Source organism: Cuculus canorus, chromosome 4 (genome assembly GCF_017976375.1).
Source record: "Cuculus canorus isolate bCucCan1 chromosome 4, bCucCan1.pri, whole genome shotgun sequence".
In the NCBI taxonomy this organism is placed as follows: Eukaryota; Metazoa; Chordata; class Aves; order Cuculiformes; family Cuculidae; genus Cuculus; species Cuculus canorus.
The window spans coordinates 32,302,161-32,326,414 of record NC_071404.1 but is presented as its reverse complement, the minus strand read 5'-3'; the positions used below and the strand labels follow the sequence as shown (position 1 = coordinate 32,326,414).

The window sequence follows — 24,254 nt, the reverse complement described above, 5'->3', positions numbered from 1 at the left end:
GGGGCACGGCGCATCCCGTCCTTGCGCATGCGCGTCAGGGCAGAGCTCCCTTCCCGGATTCGTGCATACGCGGCGGAGCTGCGCTTCCTTCGGTGTCACTCATGCGCACCGGCGCAGCCCTCCTCCTCCGGCCTCACGCATGCGCGGCGGGGCAGCAATCCCTCTCAGGCCTCGCGCCTGCGCAAGGAGACACTGCCCCCGCCCCCCGGCTGTGCCCTCCTCCCATATTGCGCATGCGCAGCAGGACAGCGCTACCTCCCCACTTGCGTATGCGCGGAGGGCAGCCTCTACGCAGGGGCAGCGCGCCCCCTCACCGGTTCGTGCATGCGCGGCGAGGAAGTGCTCCCCGGCGTTGCGCATGCGCGGAGGGGGGCAGCACGCTGCCAGCCTAGCGCATGCGCGGTGACCCCTCCCGCGGTCCGAGCCGCGTCGCCGCCGCGCGCTAATGACGCACGCCGTGTGGGGCGGGATGAAGGAGGGGCGGTGCGGCCGGCGATTGGCCGCGCCGCTGCCGTCGGTCAGAGGTGAGGGGGGAAAGGCCGCGGCGCGGCGATGATGTAATGGCTTTGTGTGGCGGGGCGGCGGGGGCAGTGCTTCGTAGGTTTCTTGAGGCCACCGGCGGCTTCGGCGCGTCGGGGGCCGCTGCGGGGCCTCGCCAGACTCGGCCCGGCCCCGCCCGGCCGAGAGCGTGAGTGGGCGCGGAGCGCGCGCAGCGGGGGCGAGGAGGGGGAGCGCAGGTACTGTGCCGCCCCCCTTGGTGCAAACGTGCCCCGGGCCCTGCGGCCGTACCGGCAGTGCTGCCCGCGGGGCTTCGGGAGCGGAGGCAGCCAGGGCGGCTTCTTCCGCTTTGCACCCATGTAGGGGCCCTCGGCGCGCTCTGGAGGCCTGGGGCGTATAAGGAGGCGGCGGGAAAGCAGCCGGGGCGGGAGTTCGAGTCTGTCGGGCCGTGTTTCGGACCCCTCCCGCCGCCCTCTGCTTTGGTGCGGGCTGCCAGAAGTGCCCCCGCCGGGCAGGCTGCCCCCGCGGGCGGCTGCTTGTCCTCCGCGGCGTCCCCGAGCTCGGCATAACGCTCAGAGTCGCTTTGCCGCTTTGTGTTGCACACAGCCGTGGGATCCACAGGAATGTGCCTCTCTAACCCGTGGGGGAATAGCGCTTGTGGGCTCAGGTATCTCTTCTGTCTGTTGAACTAGTGTGTCTTGGCATTTTGCCTGGCCTTGTGCAACAAGGCTACTGACAGAATTCACAGGGTTTTAGTTTTCAGTAGTAATCTGGACTCCCTGCCTGAAATTCTCAAGGTTTTGGGGACTGTGTTGTGCCTTTTTTTTTTTTTAAGTAAAATTCTAAAGAATGACGTTTGATTCTGATGTTTAAGCATCTATTTTTAGATAAGGGAAGAATAAAAACTTACGCTTGATATTTTCTTTGTCTCTTAGGCTAAACAAAAATAAATCATTAAAGGCCCCTTTATGAAACTAATCCTCAGTCAAGTGTTACTTTTGATGTATGGTCTCTGAAGCCCCCCACTATGCCAGCAGCTACTGTAGACCATAGCCAAAGAATCTGTGAAGTCTGGGCGTGTAACTTGGATGAAGAGATGAAGAAAATTCGTCAAGTTATACGGAAGTATAACTATGTTGCTATGGTAAGTGAGCACTAGATTATCCAATTATCAGAAACCCCAGGATGATTTCATTTGCTGTCAGTAAACTGAAACTATGAACTTGTTTATCCATTTTAATTGAAAGAATAATGGACTCAATGTTGAGTTAATGCTGAATGAACATTAGGATCCTATTTTATTACGTTTTTAAAAGCTAAATTTACATAGTGTTCTTCAGCTACGGAACTGTTAGATGCTTGAGGTATGTTTTATGAAAATAAGCAATATAGATTATGCAAATAAGCAATATAGATTTTTATGGATGTATTTTGTTGAAGTTTTAATTGTGTTCTTACAGGACACGGAATTTCCCGGAGTAGTTGCAAGGCCTATTGGAGAATTCAGAAGCAACGCAGACTATCAGTACCAGTTATTACGCTGCAATGTAGACTTGTTAAAAATAATTCAATTAGGACTGACATTTATGAATGAGCAAGGAGAATACCCTCCAGGAACTTCAACTTGGCAATTTAATTTTAAATTTAATTTAACGTAAGTGTTATATGTCTACACTAGTGAATATGTGTTTCTGTTGTACTGTTACTAAAAATGTATCAATGGTGGTGGCCTATAGGACAGTCACGAAGATGATCAGAGGGCTGGAGCACTCCCCATGTGAAAACATATGAAGCTGAGAGAGTTGGGCTTGTTTAGCCTACAGAAGAGAACGCTATGGGCAGACCTTATAGCAGCCTTCCAGTATCCAAAGGGGACCTACAAGAAAGATGGGGAAGGGCCCTTTATCAGGGAGTGCAGGGCTAGGACTAGGGGTAACAGTTTTAAACTGAAAGAATGTAGGTTTAGAGGAGATTAGGAAGAAATTCTATACTTTAATGGTTGGTGAGGCACTAGAATGGGTTGCCAGGAGAAGTCGTGTATGCCCTATACCTGAAGGTCTTGAAGGGCAGGCTAGGTAAGACTTTGAGCAACCTGATCCAGTGGAAGGTGCCCCTGCCATGGCAGGGGCGTTGGAACTGGATGATTTTTTAAGGTCCCCCTTCCAACCCGTGCTATGATTGTAAAAGCTGTAACAACTCTATTTATATGATTGGAATACCATAGATACCTCGCAAGGAAAACTTTTGTCAGCCAAACATGCGATTTCTTCCCTCATCTCTGGGCAGTCTGTCCTACTATTGGTAATTTGGTCAAAAATACTAAGCAATTCCAACACAGGTTTTACAAAGATGCATTTCTACCACAGCAATAGTTAGCACTGTATTTTCATATATGGCATTAAGAAAAAATGTAAAGCTTCCAAAGTGACTAGAAAATAAGTAATGCAAAAGTTATCAGCAAGTTCGGAGGTGAGTGTGCTCTGTCCTCATTAAAAGACGTTATTCTTGTTAAAACCCTCACAACGAGTTCTAGAAAATATTCGAGGTAAAATACTGTCAACTTTTTAATACTGCAGCAGTTTTTCTTGTGTCTTCAAAGCGACTTATTCTGTTAAGCTACTGCATTTTAATTTTCTTTTATAATAGGTTGAAAGGGATTACTGAATCCACAGCATAACTGCTGTGGGGACTTCTTTGTGTGAAGTGTTGGTTGAAAAGCAGGCTTATTTTTGTCTGTTGGAATCAGTCTGTGAACTCTATTTCAGAATGTGATTTATATCGATGATAAGTCTTTAAGTATGAACCCATTGTTCCCAGGGGGTTGAGATACTTCTGTGCAGTTCGAATTGTATCTTTAGTTGACAGAGTTACTAATATCTCGAGTTTTGTCCTGAAGTGGATGTAATTGGTCTGATAGGTTTTCATATCGTCTGAGTTGAGTATCAGTGCAAATGCTTTTTAAACATAAATATGTTGAAAGCTTGGGTTTTTTTGGCAGCTCTGGTTGAAGTTGATAGTTGGAAAGCTTGATATAACTGAGTTAAAACTGCAGCCTACAAAGGAGGTTTAGAGAACAGGCCTATTTTTCTGCAGATAAAGAAAATACTCAAGGTTCTTACTAAGAAAAAACTTCTGCTGTCTCTGTTAATCTTTGTTTTTCTAAACAAGCAGTGCTGTTGTGGCTTGTCACAAATCAGTTTGATCTGAGGAATGATTTGCTCTTTTAGTTTTGTTTGAATCACCTCCTGAAAGAAAAGGAAGTGCAAGTTTGATTTTTTTTTTTTTGTATCATTTAACTTACCTGGCCATGTAAGTGCTGAATGGAAGTTATCCATTGTCTCAGTAGAAGAATATACTAATACTGCTAAGCATGTGGGAAAGAGGAGGAGGAATGAGTTAGTAACTTCCAAACTGTAATGTGGAAAGAAGAGCCTGTATTATGTACTACTAATTTTCTGAGGTTTGAAGGTTTACAGAATGTCAAGCAACTGAAGACAAAAGCAGTCTTCCATACATTTATGCCAGATGCTGCTTAGATAAGACAGCTTAGTAATGTAAGGTCTAGGTAGTCACTTAACTAACTTGCTACTAGTTCACTGGGACTTTTTGTTCAAAAAGGTAAGCTGTATAAGGGCTGCATGAAACATGCATATTTTTTTTACAGGGATGGAGAGATTACTTATTTTTGTCTGTTTCTAAACTTCTTTTTGGGAAGTGGCAGTGTGCCAAGTGTTCTGCTCCTAAAGCAAAAGGGCTGTTGGCTCTTCCTAGAAGGTGACTTTTTTGTATGTGGTTCCAGCCAGGTGGTGTTACAGTGTGCTTTTAAAGAGCATAAATATTTCTATATTTCTATAACCTAACTATCCACCTGATTAGTGCAGAGCAACAAGCTAGAATTAAAATTTCTTTTTGTAAAATAGGCATGTTTGTTTGGTATGGATTCTTTAATGTGTTATGGAAATGGACGAGTGTTGGGAAACTGATGCCTTAAAGCTGGAGAACTAATGAGGAACTGTGTGGGAGGGCAGAAAACGGATAAAACGCAACTTGAGGATGTATATTTATGTTCTGATGAATGATGACTGGCTATTAGGAATAAGAAATGTAAGTCTGAGTGAATCTAATAGTCAAGTTTGATTTATTGACTGTCTTTATTTTTTTGTGTTGGTCTTGATTAAAATTTAAAAATATACACTGCAAAGACTTTGTAGAATAGTAATAGGAATTAGGACAGTAATAGGAATATTATCTAAGCAGAGCCATATTTGTGTTTTTTTTCAGTTAACCATTCTGTCTTTGTTATGATGATGTAGGTTAAACTTTAGGAGAAAAAAAACCCCATCCATTTAATCACAAATTTACAAAACTCTTAGCGGTATAAAGGGGCAAAAACACAGGGATAAAGACGGGGTCAAACAAGACATAGAGGAATTTTTTTTCCAACACATTAAATTTTAGGTCCAAAATATGGCTATTGAACTAAACTTCGACTTCTACTTGGGGGGACGGAAGGGAAGTTAAGCTGCCTGAATTTTAAGGATTGACAACGTGGAGCAAGTATTCAATTTTCAGTTGTACCAAGTAGGAAGTTTTGATGAGCATGTGTCTAAACATTTATGCAAGCATAAATCCCAAGAAAGTTCTGGAAAACATTACCTGCAGAACTAATAACAGCACTGGAATATGGAGTGTACTGTTCCTAGTTCTATAATATAACTGACAGGAGTGCTTCAATTATTATATTTAATTTGTCACAGTTTAAGTAATGGATTTTATTTCCAAAGTACCTCCATGCATACATTCACTTTCCTCAGTAGATTAACAGAAGAGGAGTTCTAGGTGATTGGAAGAGGAACATGAACTAGGTTTTTATGAAGAAGTAAAAAATGGAGGTTGCTGGGAATTATGAAATGCTTGTGAAGGTTAATAAAAGCTATGAAGAATGATTGATTTTGTAATTAACATGGAAAAAAGTTATGTTAGTCCTGCTTTATGCTAGTGAGTAGTGTATGAATAGTGGGGGGAAAAAAAATGTTACCAGGTTTATAATCACTAAGATTTTGAATTTTTTCTTTTCTTCTCTCTGTTTTTAGAGAAGATATGTATGCCCAGGACTCTATTGAACTGTTGACGACATCTGGTATCCAGTTTAAAAAGCATGAGGAAGAAGGAATTGAGACACAGTACTTTGCAGAACTGCTTATGACATCAGGAGTTGTACTGTGTGAAGGAGTCAAGTGGCTTTCCTTTCATAGGTAAATTCTTCATGTTAAGTATTTGACTTCTCAATATTGAGAATTGAATTCTAGGGCTTAGATTTCATGCCTCATGTTATGTGGTAGACGTATAGTTTATATAGGACATGTCTTGGTTGGTTAAGACTTAGAAAACTGTTTCTACATAATACCTCTAACAGCTTTCTGTATGAGAAGAATAGAGCACGCAGGGTCGTACTGGTGTGCTTTATTTTTGGTATTTACGCAATAACCAGAAAACTGTAAACCTGAAAAACATGAAACTTCTGAGCCAGCAGGTGGCACTGTGTCTTTCAGTATCACACATGCAGGTAATAGTAGTAAGAATGATAAAAGCAAACTATTCCTAAGCAATTCTTGAGCAAATATTGTTTGTCTCATAGGAGAGACTGCAGAATTATTGGTGAAGAGTTTTAAAAAACACTTGTAAATTTGTTGTAAATCTGGGTATCTGAGTAGCTGAACATAATGCAGTTTAGAAGCTCAGCCCTGATAAGCCTTAGTTCTAGCTGCAGCAATGAATATGTTGTATTATTCCATCACGTGAACTCATCTTCCAAGTAGAAATATAAATGTGAATGCTAAATCTCTATGAATCTGTGAAGATACAAAAGATCTTTGACCTTCAATAAGCTTTAATACTTAGGAATTTATGCAGTAGTTATAGTTAATTATGTGCCAGAGATAATTTGCACTTTTGGCGAACAACAGGAGCTTTCAAGGTTTATTGCTATGTAATGCCCTCAAGTTGACATCTTAAATGCTGGCTGCTAAGGAAGTCAAAAAAGGTAGAGCAGATGTTACAGCTGAGAGTAGTTGTTTGCTTGGAGCTTTGTTCTTGTTTATCACGGTGCTGCATTGGTGGGTGGTAATATGTAGGTGACAAAATGAGGAAAAAGCCAACTTCTTCATCCTTAAGTATTAAATCTTGGAGGGGAGGCTGGAGGATAGAAAGGCGTGTGGAATAAGGTATCTAATAATTTGTTATTAAACAACTGAAATATAAGAATTGCTTCAGCAAGGAATGTAAAACAATAGATGCAAATAAGAGCCTGTTGCAGGATTCAATGTTTTGACTTGGTTTTTAGAAATCAAGTGTTAGACTGACTTTCCAAAAGCAGGGAAGGGGTTGGGAAAAAAACAGTTCTTTTTTTTGAAAGAGGATTGTCCTAGCAAAAGAATACCTAAGCAGTTCCTACACTAGGAATTCTTTTTAAAGCATAATCATATTGCTTGTAGGTGTTGCCCAACTAATATGCTGGTTGAAGTGTAGTGTAAACTATAGGCAATAATGCCACTTTTACTAGTGCAGCTTATGAAGGGATTTTGGAATGGATTTGTTTAAGTCCAGTTTCATCTGTGCTAAAATGAGTGTTTGTTGTGGACTTAACTGTCAATGTCTTTACAAGTCCTCTTAAGACATTCCACAACTCTACTTGAAGTTGGAGAGTGTTTAAAGGCTTTTGTGCTTGACAGAGCATGTTGATATTATCTTGAGCACAAAGCCCTGCAGTAGCAGGTGAAGTTCTGAGGAAGCTGAGATAGCACAAAGCTATAAGTGATGTGTGGGTCACAAAATGTACCACAAAGAATAGTAAACAGCTGTTTCTAAATATATCTTAGGTTGATTGTAGTTGTGTTCTGTCAGTGGAAACCTAAGCAGTGGGACAGCTCAGTTGAGAATGTGTTTCATGTAGGCTCTTCATGCAGTAATTCTTTGACTACGGAAGAAGCTGTACTTGATAGTTGCTTCTGTTTCCTTAAAATGCTGTAATTACTATTAACCCGTAAAATTTGTGTGTCTTGAGAAGTAGGCAGAGTGGGTTTATTCCTTAGAGTGTGAAGTTATGCTTACATTTTATTTCATTTTCCAATCTTCTCTTTACTTGAACTTCTTTGTAGTTTATTTCTAAGCTCTTAGTTTCTCAAATTTTTTTTTTTTTTTTCTGTGCTTTTTATCTGTGCATTTGATGTAGCTGCCTTGGCATGCTGACCTAATGACAAATCTGTGTGGACCTGCAGTTCTGCCAGGCATGAGCGAAGAAACATTTGCACTGTCACCGATTCTTGTATACTGCAACTCCATCAGATCTTTTGTGTGTGTTAAAATGTATTTGAATTGATGACAGAGAAGGGGGAAGCCCTGGGTTTCAGATCCTTGTCACAGTCAAGAGAACTATCGGTGCTTGGCAGTTTAACAGTTATAAGACAGAACAGCTCAAACACTGTTTTTGTCAATATTGAACTGACTGATTTGCTGAAGCTTTGAGTATCAAAAGCTGCATTTCTGTTAACCAGTTTTAAAACAAAGTAAAATTTTCTCAGTCCTGTCGGGTTCTGACTTATTTCGGAGACTGTTTGTGCTCGAGTAGGGTTCATTGTTAATTGGCTATCTGAATTCTTTCTGAATAGTGAGAGAAATACAAGCACCTTTGATCTTTTCCGTGGTCTTGTTGCTTACAGCTGTCCACATGCAGTGGAAAAAAAATGTCTGTAAGAGTGATTATGTTGCTGTATAGCTGGAAGGATTGTGGCTGGCTGCTGCACTTAAGAACTTTGTGATTATGTTATAAATGGTGAAAGCCTTTTTAAGGAAAGGAGGCCTGTGTGCTTTAGGGTATAAACCAACCACTAATTGCCTATTACAGGATTAGAAGAAAACTTCTTTAATGAGTGGGTAATTACATGATTGCTTACCATTGACTTTCTTACCCTTCTGTTAGCGTTCAATAGCGGCCACTCAATATTTTGAACTATAGGTATCTCAGTTGTGTATTGGAGTGACAGTTTTTATATCTGTGTAAGCTTGGATAACTGGAGCTTTACCACCCCCTAGAAGTAGATGTAAAAGATTACTGTTCACAATGCAGTATCAAGACATTTACATAAAGTGTGGTTTGTGATAATTGTTACAAGCACATGAGGACACAGTAAGTAAGTGGCTGGAATGTGAGAGATCATTGGCTGTTTCATTTGAGCCACAAGGATGAGAGATGTCAGGAATTCAGTGCATCAATAACAGCTCTAATATCTAGAGGAGTAAATCTTAATCCTGAACAGCCTTTTCTTGCTGGTGTGGCTTTTCTCTTTCCTTTTTTTTGTATAGAGAGCTTCGTACTGATACAGGCTTCCCCATCGTTTTGTTATTCTCCACCCTGTCTAGAAATTCATAAGATAAAGATGATGTAGAGAACCCCGTTGTATACAAAAGATAAAAAACCCAGTCCTCTTTTCACTAGGCATGCAATCTAATAGCTTGAGCCTGCATCAGAAGTCACCAGTCTCCATGAGAGCGATCATGCAGGATCAGTTGTTCAGCGTTCTTAACTGATTTGTCTTCTGTATCGCTCATCTCACAGTTAAAGATCTCAATCAGTTTTTACCAAGTTCTTGATTTTGAGTATGGTATTCACATAACCAAGAAGGATCATGAAGTCTTAAACTGGAGATTTAGAGTCTCTGTGGTGGCCACTTGTTCACTTGAATTGTCTCTCAGCTATATACTAAGTTTCCTTAAGCAGCAAACCTGATGGAGCCCTCAGCAGAGGCAGCCTTCCTGTGTGTTTTTGTCATCTTTGTTAGTATGGACATTTTAAAAATTGCAAGTCAATAAAATCTAGGAACTGATCTGGTTCAATGACAACCTAATAAAGAAGGTAACATATCAGTCTGCTATCTAACTCAATGTATATGTACATGAGCAATTCTGCAAATACAAGGGATCAGATTGTAATCTGATAATGAATAATTTGGTTTATAATCTCTGCCTTCCTAGGGAAAAGAATAACTAGTCATCCGTGCTTTTTGTTGTGTTCAGTCCTGATTAATACCTGACATCTGTCATTCCTGTGCTTTAAACCCCCCATTTCCTCTCTTAACCCTTTGCAAAAGTACGCAATTTCCCCTTGTACTGCCACACTTCATTCTTATGTCCTCTTTCTTCATTTCAGCTACTGAGAAAGAAGTTATCTCTGAACTCTTCACTACGTACATGATTTATATATAACCTCAATTTCTTCTACATGTACTGCTTAGTTATCTTGCTGCCTCCTGCTGATTTGTGTGTGAGCATAAAAAACTACCAGCTTCCTTTGTCCTTGCCTCCAAAAGAAGGAATAGTTTACAAAATATTATTTTTTTCAATTGTTTAACTATGTGCTGATTTAATTGGGAAAGTTGAAAGTTGCTGAGGGTAAAACTTACCTCCAGGCATAAACCTGTATTGGCTCTGGAAACCCATGAATCCTTTGGACTTCAAGGACTGTAGAATTGTGTGTCTCATTCAATTTGCAGTCAGAAACTCAAGTCTGTGAAAGGAACCAGCTAGATAATCTTTCTGTTTTAAATTCTTATCAGATGAAGCCCCAGCAGCACAACCTTGCTTCAGAATTTGGAAAAGCTTCTCTAGGTAGATCTTTTTTGCTTCTTCACTTGGCCTTGTTGAGACTAAATTAAAAGGTTTTCTTGAAAGCTGCAATGGGGCTATTTACACTGAGGTTGTCTTTTGTAAGAATCAGTCTAAATTGCATTGAAATTAAGCAAAATGTCCTGTTGATATGTAATAAAGTCTAGATGTTGACAGTGAGAAGGAAGTGCTTCTAAGTTATTTGCTTATAATGGTTTTGTTATTAATTTGCAGTGGATATGACTTCGGCTATCTAATCAAAATCCTGACAAACTCTAATTTGCCTGAAGAAGAGCTGGACTTCTTTGAAATACTGCGATTGTTTTTCCCTGTCATCTATGATGTAAAATATCTTATGAAGAGTTGCAAGAATCTGAAGGTAAGTAACCTGCTAATGGCTTAGAATGAATTTTGGCTTTGGAGTGAGAGTACTTTCTGCTAAAAATTACTTATTTTCATTATTTTTATTTTCTGGTTTTGCCTTGATAATACCCATTGAACAGCCTTGTTGTCTCAAACTTTATGTATTTAAGGCTATTGATAGAGGCAGGCAGGAGCACACATTGATTTTTTTTTTTTTTAACTGTTTACCAGTTAAAAATAGCATGTTGATACTGTATTTAGTTGACAGTTGATAACCCATGTTTGCAATTGACAATTTGCTTCTTAAGCCATAAGAATTGATGGGTTTCATATGCTTTTATTTCCTCGTTGTGCAGTCCAGTAAAGGACTGCAGTTGTCTTGGCAAAGGTAATTGCAACAACGATGCTGTGGAAGTGTCTTGGGAAGAGGAATGGAGCGAAGAATTGTTTCATGGCCCCATAAGGAAAGATAAACAACAGCGTATGTTCAGGGACAACATGTGACTTGTAGAAAAAAATGCAGTACCAGAAGCTAATCTCTCATGTTAGGCCAGTGGGGTTACTAATTGGGTTACTCTACCAGGTATAAAATTTGAATACTTTATTGGACTGGAGAAAGAATGAAAACTGCAACTAAATATGTGAAGGGGGAAGACAGCAACTGAAAGAAAGATGCTACAGGGATTGTTGACAGCTTTACTTGCCAAAGCGCTGTAAAAGTCTGGACTGCTGCTGGAATGGGGTGCATCGCTCATCTGAGGCAATTAATGACTTATTGCTTTCATGGAAAGTAACTCTGTTCTCTAGGCTTTCTTGATGAGAACATGCAGGAAAAGGAACACTGCAGTACAACCAAATCGTAACTAAGGAATGGCTTGCCACTTCGTGCTCAACTAGTGATCTGCATGGGCTATGTAGTCCTCCGTTTGTTTTGAGATAAATTAATGTGTCACTTCTAAGTATTAGCCTACTTGTGTGGTGAAGTAAGGTGTGTAAATCCTTTTGTTAATCAAATTATTTTTGAAAATTGAGACCTCCTGTCCAGTTACGACAAAAAAATGTCTACCTGGGTTCACCTAGAGTTATTGATATAATCGGATGGGCAAATAGCTGAGTATTAGAGAAGATCTTTAAGACAGTTTTTCTCCACAGAGACCAGAACTAAAAATGAGATATTTGTAAACTTCAGGAGTCTAAAAGGAGGGCTGAGAGGGAATTCCAAACAAAAGAAACCCCTTACTTTTCCTCTCCTGGTGAAGCAAAGTAAAGCATCTGTTGTCTTAGTCATGGCAATGCACTTACCAAGAACCTAATACATAATCGAACTTTAGTGACACAGGAAAGGTGACGGAAAAACGATACATCACCATTCCAGAAACAACCTTTCCAATGGATTTGGAGAGGTGGGGATTTTATTTCCTGTCATTTTGTTAAGACACAGTTGTGTGTAACCTGTGTTGTTTAGAGATATTAATGTTTTCTGGAAGACAAAAACCTTCACAGGTCTTACTTCAGTAAACCTTAAGAACATGGCTGATTTTTTTTTTTTTTTTTTGGATGTGTAGGTCAGCTTTACTGCAGTAAATCTTGTTCCTGTCACCTAACCTGCAGGCTAGGCTGGTAATGATAGGAGGGGAAGGGATGCAGACTACCCTGCCCCTCCAAATTTACCAGTGATGAAATGATGGTGGACTTGTACTGAGAGCAGCTTAAACAAGTGTTGTGACTCTAAAAACGCACGTGCTGTCTCCTAATCTCTGTTACTTTCAAGCTTTATTAAATTGCAGTGAACTGACCTGCTGTGCAGTTGTCCTTTATTGACTTGTCCAAGTTTATTTTTCGTATGAAATTTGCTGACTTGCTGTAGATTCCCTCTTCCCTTCCCCTCCCCTGCCCCCAAAAAGAATTTTTGGCATTGAGGAGAAAAATACACTTGAAGATTAGGAAGCTTTTTGATGGTCTTTTTGTAGAATTAAGTAGCCTGTGGGTTCACAGTATGTTACTCTAACTCAAATGGACATGAGTGCACTTAACTGGCATGCAGATTGGGAGCTTACCTGAGATATTAAGGTAAACTCATGTTTGTTTTCTAAAAGTCTTCTTATGTAGACAATTGCAAACCTTTTGATAGTAACAACAAATCTAAGTAATGTAGATATGTAGACTTTGTTGGAAACATGCTTTTAATATTGGGCGGTTGTACAGAACAATGAACTCCGTCAGTGAAACATGAGTTTGAACTGGACTTGCTGTTGAGTATGGTCGTGTGGTCATGTAAATCATTGTTGCCTCTTTCTTGAGAGACAAATCTCTGAGAATTTGGAATGAATTTGTCCTCCAAGAGTAAAATGTTCTTATCTGGTGTGCGAAAGTCTTACCTAAAAGACAATCCCAGTAGCCTATTAATTTTCATACACAGCCAGGTTTTACTCTACAATTATTGCATTTATAGACCAAGAAGTTCCATACAAGTGGCATGTGATATATTTGCAAATAGATATATATAATTAAAAGCACTATTTTTAACACCTTCCTCTGTAGGCTGCTCTTACTGTAAACTTTGATTTGAGTTACTGAGTCTAAATTCCAGAGCTTGCAGCTGCTGTATTAATATTACTTACTTCTATTTCTGAGTGTTTTTTTCTTCAAAGTTATTTGAAGCTAGAGAGGATAATCTTATAGCTAGCAGAACCTGATGATGAGGCACTGCTAATTCACCGCATGAGAAAGTGGAGGGTTTAGGAGCAGGAAACAGTGCCTTAAAAGAATGTGGGCCTGACTGCTGTTGCTGACTCTTACAGCTGATTATTGGAGTTAGAAAGTGGTGAACATACTTGTATCAGAGATTCAGTTTTTCCCCCACACCCACCAACCTTCAGTGCGTTTTTGAGTGTGTAAATGAAATAACTTAGCATATTTGCAGTGTTCAAAAGTTGTATCCAAGCACAGAGAAAACAAGCTTGCTCCGGTGCTTGACTCTATTGTATAGACTCGCTCATCTTAAACTTCTGTAGACTGTATTCCTACTGCTCAAGCTGCAATAAAACTAGTCATATGGATACTGGGTTTTCATGTTAGTTTATAGGTGTTACTTGGGAAAGTTGTTACTGAAGTTTCTATGCTTTTAAACAAAACCTGGAACCAAACCTGTCTCCTTAAGGTTCACAGGAATTTTCATAATGTTTGGTCTGATTTTCAGGTCGGACTATTTTTATTGCTCTGAGTTTTAAATTTGACTGTTACACTTTTGCCTCTTATTGCTTCTCTTCCTGCACTTGACACAGGTTAAGGGTGCTAGGAAAAGTGAACTTGGATACTAGGCACTCTTTTTAAAAGCATTGCCTCTGTGTGATGTTTTTTGTGTTGGAAAGCTTATGGCAGCACTAGGGATTTTGTCTTTTCTCTTTTTTTATCTTTCTAGATGTTAGACTGAAGCACACGCACATTCTTTATTTCCAGTAGCTTTATGGCTTAATGATTAAAAAAATAATTGATGTATAAAATTATGGGCTCACTGTAGCTTACAGCATTAAAAGATTACAGTTAAAATATAACATGTCTATTGTTCAACTGATCTGTGTTTTCTGTGTAAAACCAAACCAACTTCTGATGGATTTGCTTCTACATGTGATGGTTATTACCATTTTAGGGGGCACAAGAAGACATTTATTTAGTTACTTCACAGTTAAAGGGATAATTTCTTACATAAGCGTATTGGGAAGAAAATTTGCTTCAAAATGGGAGAGTTTTACTTTTAAGAACAGACAGATTTGCAGCTTTGGAGTGATGTGTACAGCTTCAGTCTCTTCCTTTAAACCATGTATCAACATTCAAAGCATACAGTGTTTTAAATTGTTCCCTTTTTGGATGTAAGGCACTTATGTTTTAAGAAGTACGTTTCATTAAACATGTCTATAATACATACTTTTCTAACAGAAAAGCTGGCTATACTATTGGATTTTAGTATCTTACAAAGCTAGTTTCAAGACAACGGATTTTTTTTGTATGGTTTTTTTCCCCCTATTCTCTTATGGCAACTAATGAAACAAACTTTAAAGAGAGGTAGAGTGTCTTGCAGAGATGAAATCGGCACCTTCTTCCTTTTTTGGCTTTACCACCTGATTTCTAAATGCCTGCTGCATAACATTTTCCTGGACTACCTGTAGTTTTCTAGATACCTGAGGGTACTCTCAGTTTTTGTGAAGGGAAGTGGAAAAACCCTCAACTTAATTGTGGAAAGGTAAGTGGAAAGAAAAAGGTTTGTTTTTTTTCCAAAGGAAACATAGATAATTTCATGCACGCAGGCATATGGGCACCTCACTTGTAAGTGTTTTTGAATTCTAGTGTAGAATGTTTTCACCTTTTGAACTTTTGTTCAAATAGGAGTAGTACAGGAACACCTGGTTTTGTTTGTCAGCATTGCCAGTCCTTTCAATATTTTGAAGGAATTGTACTGGAGAAGCTTCTAATGTAAAGGAGTAGTGGTCACAGGTACTGCTTTATTTAAGCAATACTGACAAAGTATTCTAATGTTGCTATTGATACCAAAAATTTGAATCTCCAGGTGTGTATTTAGTATAATGACTGTTCCAGATACTGTGCAAATGTTAAAATATGCCTGAGCTTGTATGACTTGTGTACAACAGATTCACCCAAATATAGCTGTTCAGTTTTCTGATTTAATTTTTCCAGCAGTTAACAAAAGTGTTCTCTTTTTCAGGGTGGATTACAAGAAGTGGCTGAGCAGTTAGAGCTCGAAAGGATAGGACCACAGCATCAGGCAGGATCTGATTCTTTACTCACAGGAATGGCCTTTTTCAAAATGAGAGAAGTAGGTGGATGTATTGGTTTTATTTCTGTGATTGTAACGTGCTGTGACAGTCAGATGGAATTGCTGATTCTGATAAGTCAGCTGTATTTTAAGGAGGTCTCTGAAGGAGTTCAGGAGTAGATATTACGATATTTTACATTAACAGAACGAATAGATGTTGAAATGTTGCACTTCTGGAAAGCAGTTGCACCGGTCAAATGCCAGTGCATTTGAACATGCCATTCTGACTGCAATTCAGTGTCATTTACCATGTTAAAACAGATGGCAATAGCAAACCTCACCTTTTAATAAGGGTTAGTAGTGTATGCTGAGGCGTCTATTTTCTGTAATCCAGCCTTTTGTATAAAGGAGAAAATGACCATGATTTTCTGACAACTGCTGATGAGACAGCAGGTGAAAAATAAATTCTGTGACTGAACCTGGTTTGCTCATCATAGCACTGTTCCACCTCTGCTGGAACTGTTGCAGTTGTCAGGCAGGTCATGGGCTGCATATGTATTAGAGAGGATTGTGTTTCTAGTAAGATCTAATCCCAGTGCGGCTAACTGCTGTCTCCACAGTACTGTTAAACTTTCACTCTTGAATTTGAAACAAAATCCTAAGCAAATAAAGAGAAAGAGGAAGTATATGATAATCTTGCCTAAGATATTGCCTCTAAAGTTAGTTTTCTAGAGAAAAAGCTTCAAACCCATCATTTCTCTGAGATGCTTTTTTTTCATGGTGAATTAGCTGCATGAGTTTGTTTATGGAAAACTCATACTAGAGGTAGAAATTTTTTGAGGTTTTATGGTGCAAAGCATTTGTTTAATTAAGCCAACAAAGATGGATTGATTATGATTATTTTTTCAGTATTTTCAGAGATTCTTTGCAAATACAGTGTTTCTAAATAAGGGCACAGTAGTTAGCAGAAAGAAATATATTTAATGTATTTTTAATGTATTTAAGGCATTTTTAAAGCCTTTTCAGTAGAGTTTATTGCTTAACAAAGTATTTCTGAATTAAAAAACGTAATCGTGTTACTACTGTGTTATTAATTGCTGTGAAAGAGTTGCAGCTTGCTGAGATTTTGAGTCCCAGACAAAGTTTCAGTATTGATGGTGACTCAAAATATCAACCACTGGGATGTCCAGGGTTGCTGTGGAGTTTTCTAGGGTAAAGAAATTTTGTGTATGTTCTCTTTTTTTTTTTGTGGGATAATTTGTGGTTTTGCTTGAAAACCTAAGTCTGAAATTTAGAATATTAGAATAACAATCTGCTTGCAGTTACCGGTTGTGCATGCAGTCTTAGTACAAAATTTACTTTAATTTTGCATATAAGCATATGCCTGTTGTGAGAAACTCCATAGAAATCAGTTGGAGAAGTATCTTCGTTGCACTTGCAGAATAGTGAATGATAACTGATAATACAAAATTATCAAAGCGCTGCATTTGGCCATTGAATCAAGAAAGGGTCACAGGACAACTGTATTCCGTGACAGACTTGCTTTAAAGAATCATGTCCTGCTTTAAAGAATCATGCACATTTTGATAATTTTGGCTGTGGTGTTATATCATCTTTTGCACCTCGAGGTTTGATATCTTATGCTAAAAAGAGTGACATTTTAAAGCTTTTCTATAGTTCTTTTTAAACCGAGCCTTTTCTTTAGCAGTGATCTGTGTCTCTCTTTTAACTCTTTAGATGTTCTTTGAAGATCACATTGATGATGCCAAATATTGTGGCCACTTATACGGCCTTGGTTCGGGGTCATCTTATGTACAGAATGGCACAGGAAATGCATATGAAGAAGAAGCCAACAAACAGTCATGACATGAAGTAAAAGGCCGCCTTTTTGACCTCCATATCCTTGTATATAGGTTTTACCTCTGGTTGAACCCCTTGGACAATAAGGCTTCCCCCCACCACTTTCTCAGCACACTTTCTTTTCTGCCTTTCTATGTACTGAACTTGACTATTCCTATCACAGATTTTGATCTTGATACGTAAAATTTTTCTGGGTTACATTTTGGCCTTCTAACTAGCCCATTTGTAAAGAAGTATGTATAGGATCAGTGTGGAAGAGAGAAGGGGAAGGCTAAATCATAGTCTGGTAAACTTACTGATACTGATCTTCTATTTTTTTGTCTATTTCCCCTCCCTTCTCCAAGTTAACTGGCACTGATAATAACTAATTTCTCTATTCATGTCTGTTCCTTCCAGTATGCAGGCGTTTTGGCTATTCAAGATTGTGGACCATCAGATTTGCACTTTAGAGAGTGACTCTGACTCAGATCCTCTATTTGAAGTTTTTTCTTTTGCCCTCAGCTAGAAAACAATCATCTGCCAAGTTCAACAGCTTCACGCTGTATTTCCTTGGTATCTCGAACCATGACTTATTTGCTGCATAATCTCTGTTTGTTCAAGCAAAACACATTGCTGAAATCATAGTAACTGCTGTTACTCTACTAGTGTTCAGTCATCTTCAACCACATCCTGCACATAACAGCTTTACACCCTTCAGGAAGAGAACAGCTATGACTTTCTCAGTTTAATGGTAAAAATGGTAGTTGAAGGAAATTGGAATAGTAGGAGATTTGTAATGTCACAGTTCCCTTATTAACTTCCTAGCTTTTATTCTAGTAATGTACACCTCAAATTTTTTATGAAGTCATATTTATTATGTACTTGATTTGATGAGTTTTGGAAGTCAGTTTAGTTGAAGACAAAACCCAAAGATCTGCAAAAATACTATTTAATTGAATTATTGAATTAGGACAATTAAAATAAGCTTTTTTTTAGTAGCTGCTGCAAAGACAGGTGTTACAGATACTTGTTGTAAAACAACAAAATATAAGTTACTTCTAGCTAATAAAGTTACCTGAGGAGTGTAATGCTAGTTTATTTTTGAGTGTGTCGTAGCAATATATTTTATATATATTGTTTTAAAGGACCCTAAAGTACATTCTTAACTCTGCATAGCATGTGCACAGAGCAGTTGTGCAGGAAGGATTTTTGGTATTGAATAGCTAAATACTAGCCTGAAATGATGGAATGTGCGACACTATGTACTTGTGTGTGTGTGTGCACATGTATGTGTGTACATGTTTGACATGGAAATCAACAGTATAAAAATCTCTAGATGTTCGCCAAATTGTTTTACCTTGAACTGAAAAAAATCAAACACCTTTTTTCATTGAACTACAATGATGTAACTGGGTGGTCCTTTTTAAACAAGTAATTTGCATAAGAGAGGGTATTTGTTTTTAAAGCTTTTGTAAATAAAGGCCTACAAAATGTTTTGTTACATAACAACCGACTGGTGGTTTTGTTGCACAATTTTTCTTGGAATGTGTGCATTTAGTCAGTTCATTCTGTATTCTGTTTTGTTTAGGCATGGTAGTTCTTTTCCAGGTGCTTATAAAACCATCTAATTCGCTGCTTCCTGACTGCGCTTCCAGATCGAAATTCTGTTTGTGTGTTTCCAGTCACTGAAGTCCTACTGACCTGAGTTGCGAGACTGGTATGGTTACAATTTACTACTGAGGCACCCAAATCCCATTAGTAATTTATTTTAATACCATTGTGCATTAAGTGATGGTGACTTATTTTAACTTTGATTGTCTTTTGATTTTTAATAAGAAGATAAGAACTGGAATGGGAAAACAGGATGGATTCTTACTTGGCATCAATCTCTCTTGTCACGCTTGAACTGTAGGCTTACATGGAAAATTTGCATGCCTGTGGAATGAAGAACTGCTGAAGTTTGATGCATTTGCTTTGAAGTTTAGTAGCTTTGCCTGAAGTATACCAATACAACTACGGTTAACTTTTGAAGAGAATGACTCTTAGAAAAATTTTGGGGTTTTGTTTTGAAGTAACATTTTAGTTGTGGATCAAAAAGTGTTTAGAGCCTTCTAATTGTGTGCTTACAGAGAAGGTTTTGGTTCAGATTGGGATGCTTTTTGAAGCGATTGTTGAGCATCCCACATACTGTCCTTTGCTTTGCTTCCCATCATGAATCTGTCAGAGCATGGACTCTCATTTGGAAGAAGCTGAAGCCAAATACACATGATGGGTGTGTCTTGTGTCCCAGCTGCCAATGAGCATGCAGTCTGCAGGACCAGGCTGAGTTTGCTTAAGCCCTAGTCTAAAATTCTCATGGGGCATTTGACTTTAAGCAGTTCTACTCTTCAGTTTTCTTCTTGTAAGAAAAGCTTTTCTCAAAAGCCACTGATCAGTATGAAGCGAAGGTTATGCTTTATTCTGCATGAGAACTCCTGGTCTGATCAATGTCATCTGTCTATTTAGAGATGATTACAGCTGGGGAGACAGCAGTGCATCATTCAGTTTCTGCGGCAAAATTAGATTTTATTTCCATTAAAGAGTGATTTAAATGGTGAATTCTAGATATGATGAAAAAAGTAATTTCTTCTTATGTGTAGGATGGTTACTTGTAAACTGCAGAGCCTGAAATATGAATCTGTTTCCAAAGTGGACAGCTTTAATTGATTTTACAAAAATAAATGTGCAGGCACAGTTCCAGCTGTCTAGACATACACTTTTTTTTTTAGAGACAAGAATTCTCTTTCCAAGCCTCTGCTTTTCCCAATCCACTTAAAATATGTTGCTGTTTGAGTAGGTTTGTCAGGAGAGATGCAATATCAAAGCCTGTTATATTTGATCTTAGCTTAAGAAAACCAAAGTCTATCTGGAGTTGAATCTGGTGAGGAACAAGAAATCCTTCTACAGGGATACTGGGAACAAAGAAAGATGAGTGAAAATGCGAGACTGCTGACTCGAGGCAAAAGACCCAGCGACAGAAGACATGCAAAAAGCCAAGATACTTGATCCCTTCTTTGTTTTGAGTTTTAACTCTGAGGACTTGCTTTCAGGAATCAGAGGTCTCTAAGATGTCTAGGAAAGTCTGAAACAAGGAAGACTTATCCTTGGTGGAGGAGGATCAGGTAAACCAGAACTGATCGTGCTTTGCCTCCTCATGTAGGCTTTTGCTCTTGCAATGTGGTGTTCTGCTGAAAGAACAGGGATGTGGATGGTTCCACTTTCAAGTAGTGGGACACATTAAGCTGTTGAAGCAAAAGGAGACAGCATGCCTTGGAATTGGTTACTGTTGATCTGGTTTTCTTCAGTTTAAAATTTGATAGATAATTCCACTAGTGGAATTATTGAAATGTGGGAGCCTAACAATTGCAGAGGGCAAATGGGGTCTGAATAACATCTTGAGGCCGATTCTCCAGTGGGAGAAGCTGGCTGATAACAAGTGTCTCCATTTGCACATAAATCCAGCTGAGAATTATTTCTGCTGGGTTACAACTTGTGTTTCTATTAATTGCACAGCACCGATGGTATTAATTTTCATGCTGGAGGAGTAACCTTAAACAGTGCCTTAAGTAACAGGGTACTTCAGAAGCAGTTACATAATCAAACCATGCTTTTGAGGTGTCCTTATCATAGAAACCTACATGGCAGATAGTATAGTTTTAGTGTATTTTCATTTAATAGTTCCAAGAAATCATTCCTAGCTTGTAAATATTAGTGCTTAAGAAATCTGGTATTTAATTGTTATTGGGTGAGTGTTCTTGAGTGGTAATACTTGTTCAGCTCTATAATTTTGTGTAATCCTTCTTTGCAGTCACATAGAAAAACAGGTGAAGAGCTAACTAAATCAGTTGGCAAAGTATGTTAGTGCTGTACTCTGCCCTGGTTCTAGGTATTCTGCATGAGGAGGGTTTAATGCTGCAGTACCGAAGTTAACCTGGTTGAAGATATTTGTTACTATGTGAGATTTTTACTTAGAAAAGTGATACAGCAATAGACTGGAGTTACAACACAAACACAGTATAGCAATTGTATGTACAGTTGAATTGCAATATGAACATAGTTCTCTTTACTGATCTCTAGACTTAGAGGGTCATGCTCATCCTCTAGTTGCTAGGTGATCCCGGTTGCCAGGAAAGAAGATAGCAGCTGAAGCCGGCTGAAGCCTGTTGTTCTCCTTAAAGTTAGTTTTGCTGGGTGTTCAGTTTTTATACTCTGTGTTAGGCTGAGCCACATAGCCACATCCCCATGTTGGTGTGGCTGGCTTGGGAAGATGATACTTTCAAGTCATTATTTCAGGGAAAGCCATTTACATAACCAGTTGACTGACTCAGTTGATACAGCTCCTTACAGTAAAGGCCATTTCTGGTCCACTCAGTGTTGAGATCAGCTCAGCTTCTTTGATAGCTGTGCTCCCTTCCTATGTGCTTTTTTCAGCTTTGAGCATGCAGTCCTTGCTGATCTTTGAGCCTTCTTCCATTTAAGGGGTTCATTGACCAGATGAAAGCATGTGTATCTGGGTTTGTTTTGCTGACGTGGTTTTTGATTCTTTTTTTGCCCCATTTTATCAAGTGGCATTTTTACATGAGAGCATCTGGTTTTGTCCTCTGTTTTAAACTCCCAATTGGTTTCTCGACTTAACTAAATAACTCACCTAAACTAGGTGAGTGTACTGAAAGGAAGAAATTTCTTCTGTAGTGAATCAGTTTTTAGAACTTCCCTGGAAGTGTAATATTCACATAATGCCAGTGGATTAGGATAGCGTGGGTTCATTGCAGTTCATTAACTTGTAAAATAACTAAGTAGTGAAGTTTTAATTAAACTTATTGATTTTTAATTAACACCACAAGTCAGTGATGGCAAAGAAAACCAGAAGCCTCCAGTAGAACTGTTGGTATTTTTTTCACTACCAAACTGTCTGTAGAGTCTGAACAAAATCTCACAGATAATAAACCCTGATTTTTACATAGAGAAAACTACGTAGGTTGTCTCGATGTACTTACATACCATGAAGTTCATTTCCTGGTATATCTGAACTTCAGTGAAGTTATATCTGAACTTTCCTGGTATATCTGAACTTCAGTGTACCTTGGTTGGTTTATAGAAGATTGTTTTTCTGTTTTCTTCCCCCTTGCCTGACTAGGTAGGGTTAGAGAAATGAGGAGGATTCTTCTGCATTATTTTAGCAGTCTTGGGTTGGGAATGAAATGTACTCATTGATGCCAACTGTGAAGATGTGATTTCTGCAGAGGCTTGTCTCCTTTTTCTGCCAGCATGGATGAGTCGTTTTTTTTCTGCCTCTGCTGAAGTGGGAGAATCATCTTGCCCAAGTGTGGTCTTTCCTACACTCAGGAGATACTTGCCTCAATTAACTGTGTTGGGTAATTCCAGGAAAAGAGATGGAGAGAGGAGAGAGGAAGCCTTCCCTTCTCTGTGCATCTGGTAGAAATTGGCAACAGCTGAACTGTTTGAATTGCATTACAGAGCACCTGCTTTCTGTTTAACAGGGTAGCAAATCAGAGCCATACCTGCAGTTAGAGAAGCACAGAGTGGATGGGATTGGAAGGGACCTCTGGAGATGATCTACTCCAACCCCTCTGCTAAAGCACGTTCGCCTACAACAGGCTGCACAGGAGCTTGTCCAGGCAGATTCAGAGTATCTCCAAAGAGACTCCCTGGGCAGCCTGGTCCAGTGCTCTGTCATTCTCACAGTCAAGAATTTTTTATTTACCTTTCATCACGTAATAGCTGAGCTTTTCACTGGTGTCCCTTTGCATGCTCTGAAGCTTATCTGTAGTATCTATGGTTGTGTTTTATATGAAGGCTAATTGCTACTGTGCTTATATCATCACTAAGTTACTTTCTCTATACTTGTATCTTTTTTAACTACTTGCCAGATTTTTTCCAGTTACTTTCCCTATCATATCAGAGATTAGTTCCTGCTGTAGCAGTCTGTAATTATGTATTCTGACTTTAAAACTGAGGCTTCTTAGGTGAATCGAGAATTACTCTGTTTTCAGAAGAAAAAAACCAGGAAAATTACTTCATAAAATGGTGACTGTCAGGAAGTGCTGGGTCTGTTCCAGTTATGTCAATCACTTAAACTGTGAAAATGCAGGAGGTGGGAAAGGGATCATAGCTCACAGTGTGCTCTTCCAACTGCTGCAATCAAACTGTTGGGCCCATCTGCTTGAGATTACAGTGATCTAGGCTGATGCACGTAAGCACTGCCCCAAATACTGGAAAATACAAAGTCAGATTTCAGGATGATGGAGCTACTGTATTCCAGTGATGGGCACCATAAGGAAAACTTGAAGAAATGGAGGAATTATTTGTCTAGAATAAACCTTGTGAGGGAATCAAGAGGATGTAGGTCTTGATAGTAGGATTGGATCTAGATCATCTTTTGATCTCTAGATGATCCAGCCCAAACCATTCTATGACTTCAAATGAGACTTTTCAATCTGGACTTAAATAGTTAGGGAGGAGAGAAAGAATGATCATCAAAATTTAAAAAGGGAACAACTGAAAAACTACAAAGGGAAAAGAGGCAAAGCTTTCCTTAGCTTATGTCAGATGCCTCTTACTCAGAATTTCATCCCAGAAGGCTTTTCCTGTCCTGTTATCATGCCACTGCTGAATAAGTGATACCTAGAAGTGAAGTGGCAGCAGAGCCCCCCCCCATACGCTACAGAAGCAGGTTCTTTTTTTAACCTTGTTCTGGATGAGAATGTAAATGGTTCAGTGCAGCTATTTATGGAAGGGGTTTATAACAAAAAAATGGGAAAGTTTAGAGCACATACTGCAGGCTTTATCCAAACTGGAACAAGTAAAAGCTGCTTTTACAATTCCATAAGTGTTCCTGCATTTTTAGAGGCCTTTGTGCAGTCTCATTCCCCTCTGCACCAGAGTGGCATCTAATACTTTCCATAGGGAGACTGTTAGCAAGGAGTGGAAGGGAAGCAGATTGGATGAATGTGGCACGGGATGGAGGAAGAACTAGAGAGCCCTCATGAAGCCAAGATACTCTCAATGACAATCCCATTGAGTCACATTCTTCCTCTCCTTGCACCTCCTCAGTTCTATAAAG

The 24,254-nt window shown here is 39.2% G+C and overlaps 1 protein-coding gene across 4 annotated transcripts; it reads left to right on the top strand.

Annotated features, from left to right (window-relative positions):
* The first annotated feature begins 391 nt into the window (after positions 1–391).
* Positions 392–19,697, top strand: CNOT7 (CCR4-NOT transcription complex subunit 7). Of its 4 annotated transcripts, none has more exons than XM_054064984.1 (7): positions 392–524; positions 1,434–1,642; positions 1,959–2,152; positions 5,592–5,753; positions 10,393–10,537; positions 15,242–15,352; positions 17,030–19,697. In XM_054064984.1, exons 2-7 carry the CDS (start codon positions 1,526–1,528, stop codon positions 17,156–17,158), a joined length of 858 nt encoding a protein of 285 aa, XP_053920959.1. In that variant the 5' UTR covers positions 392–524; positions 1,434–1,525; the 3' UTR covers positions 17,159–19,697. The 4 variants fall into 4 exon arrangements, with proteins under 4 accessions (XP_053920959.1, XP_053920958.1, XP_053920957.1 ...); XM_054064983.1 differs by lacking the exon at positions 392–524 and adding an exon at positions 536–688; XM_054064982.1 differs by lacking the exon at positions 392–524 and adding an exon at positions 536–737.
* The last annotated feature ends 4,557 nt before the right edge of the window (positions 19,698–24,254 follow it).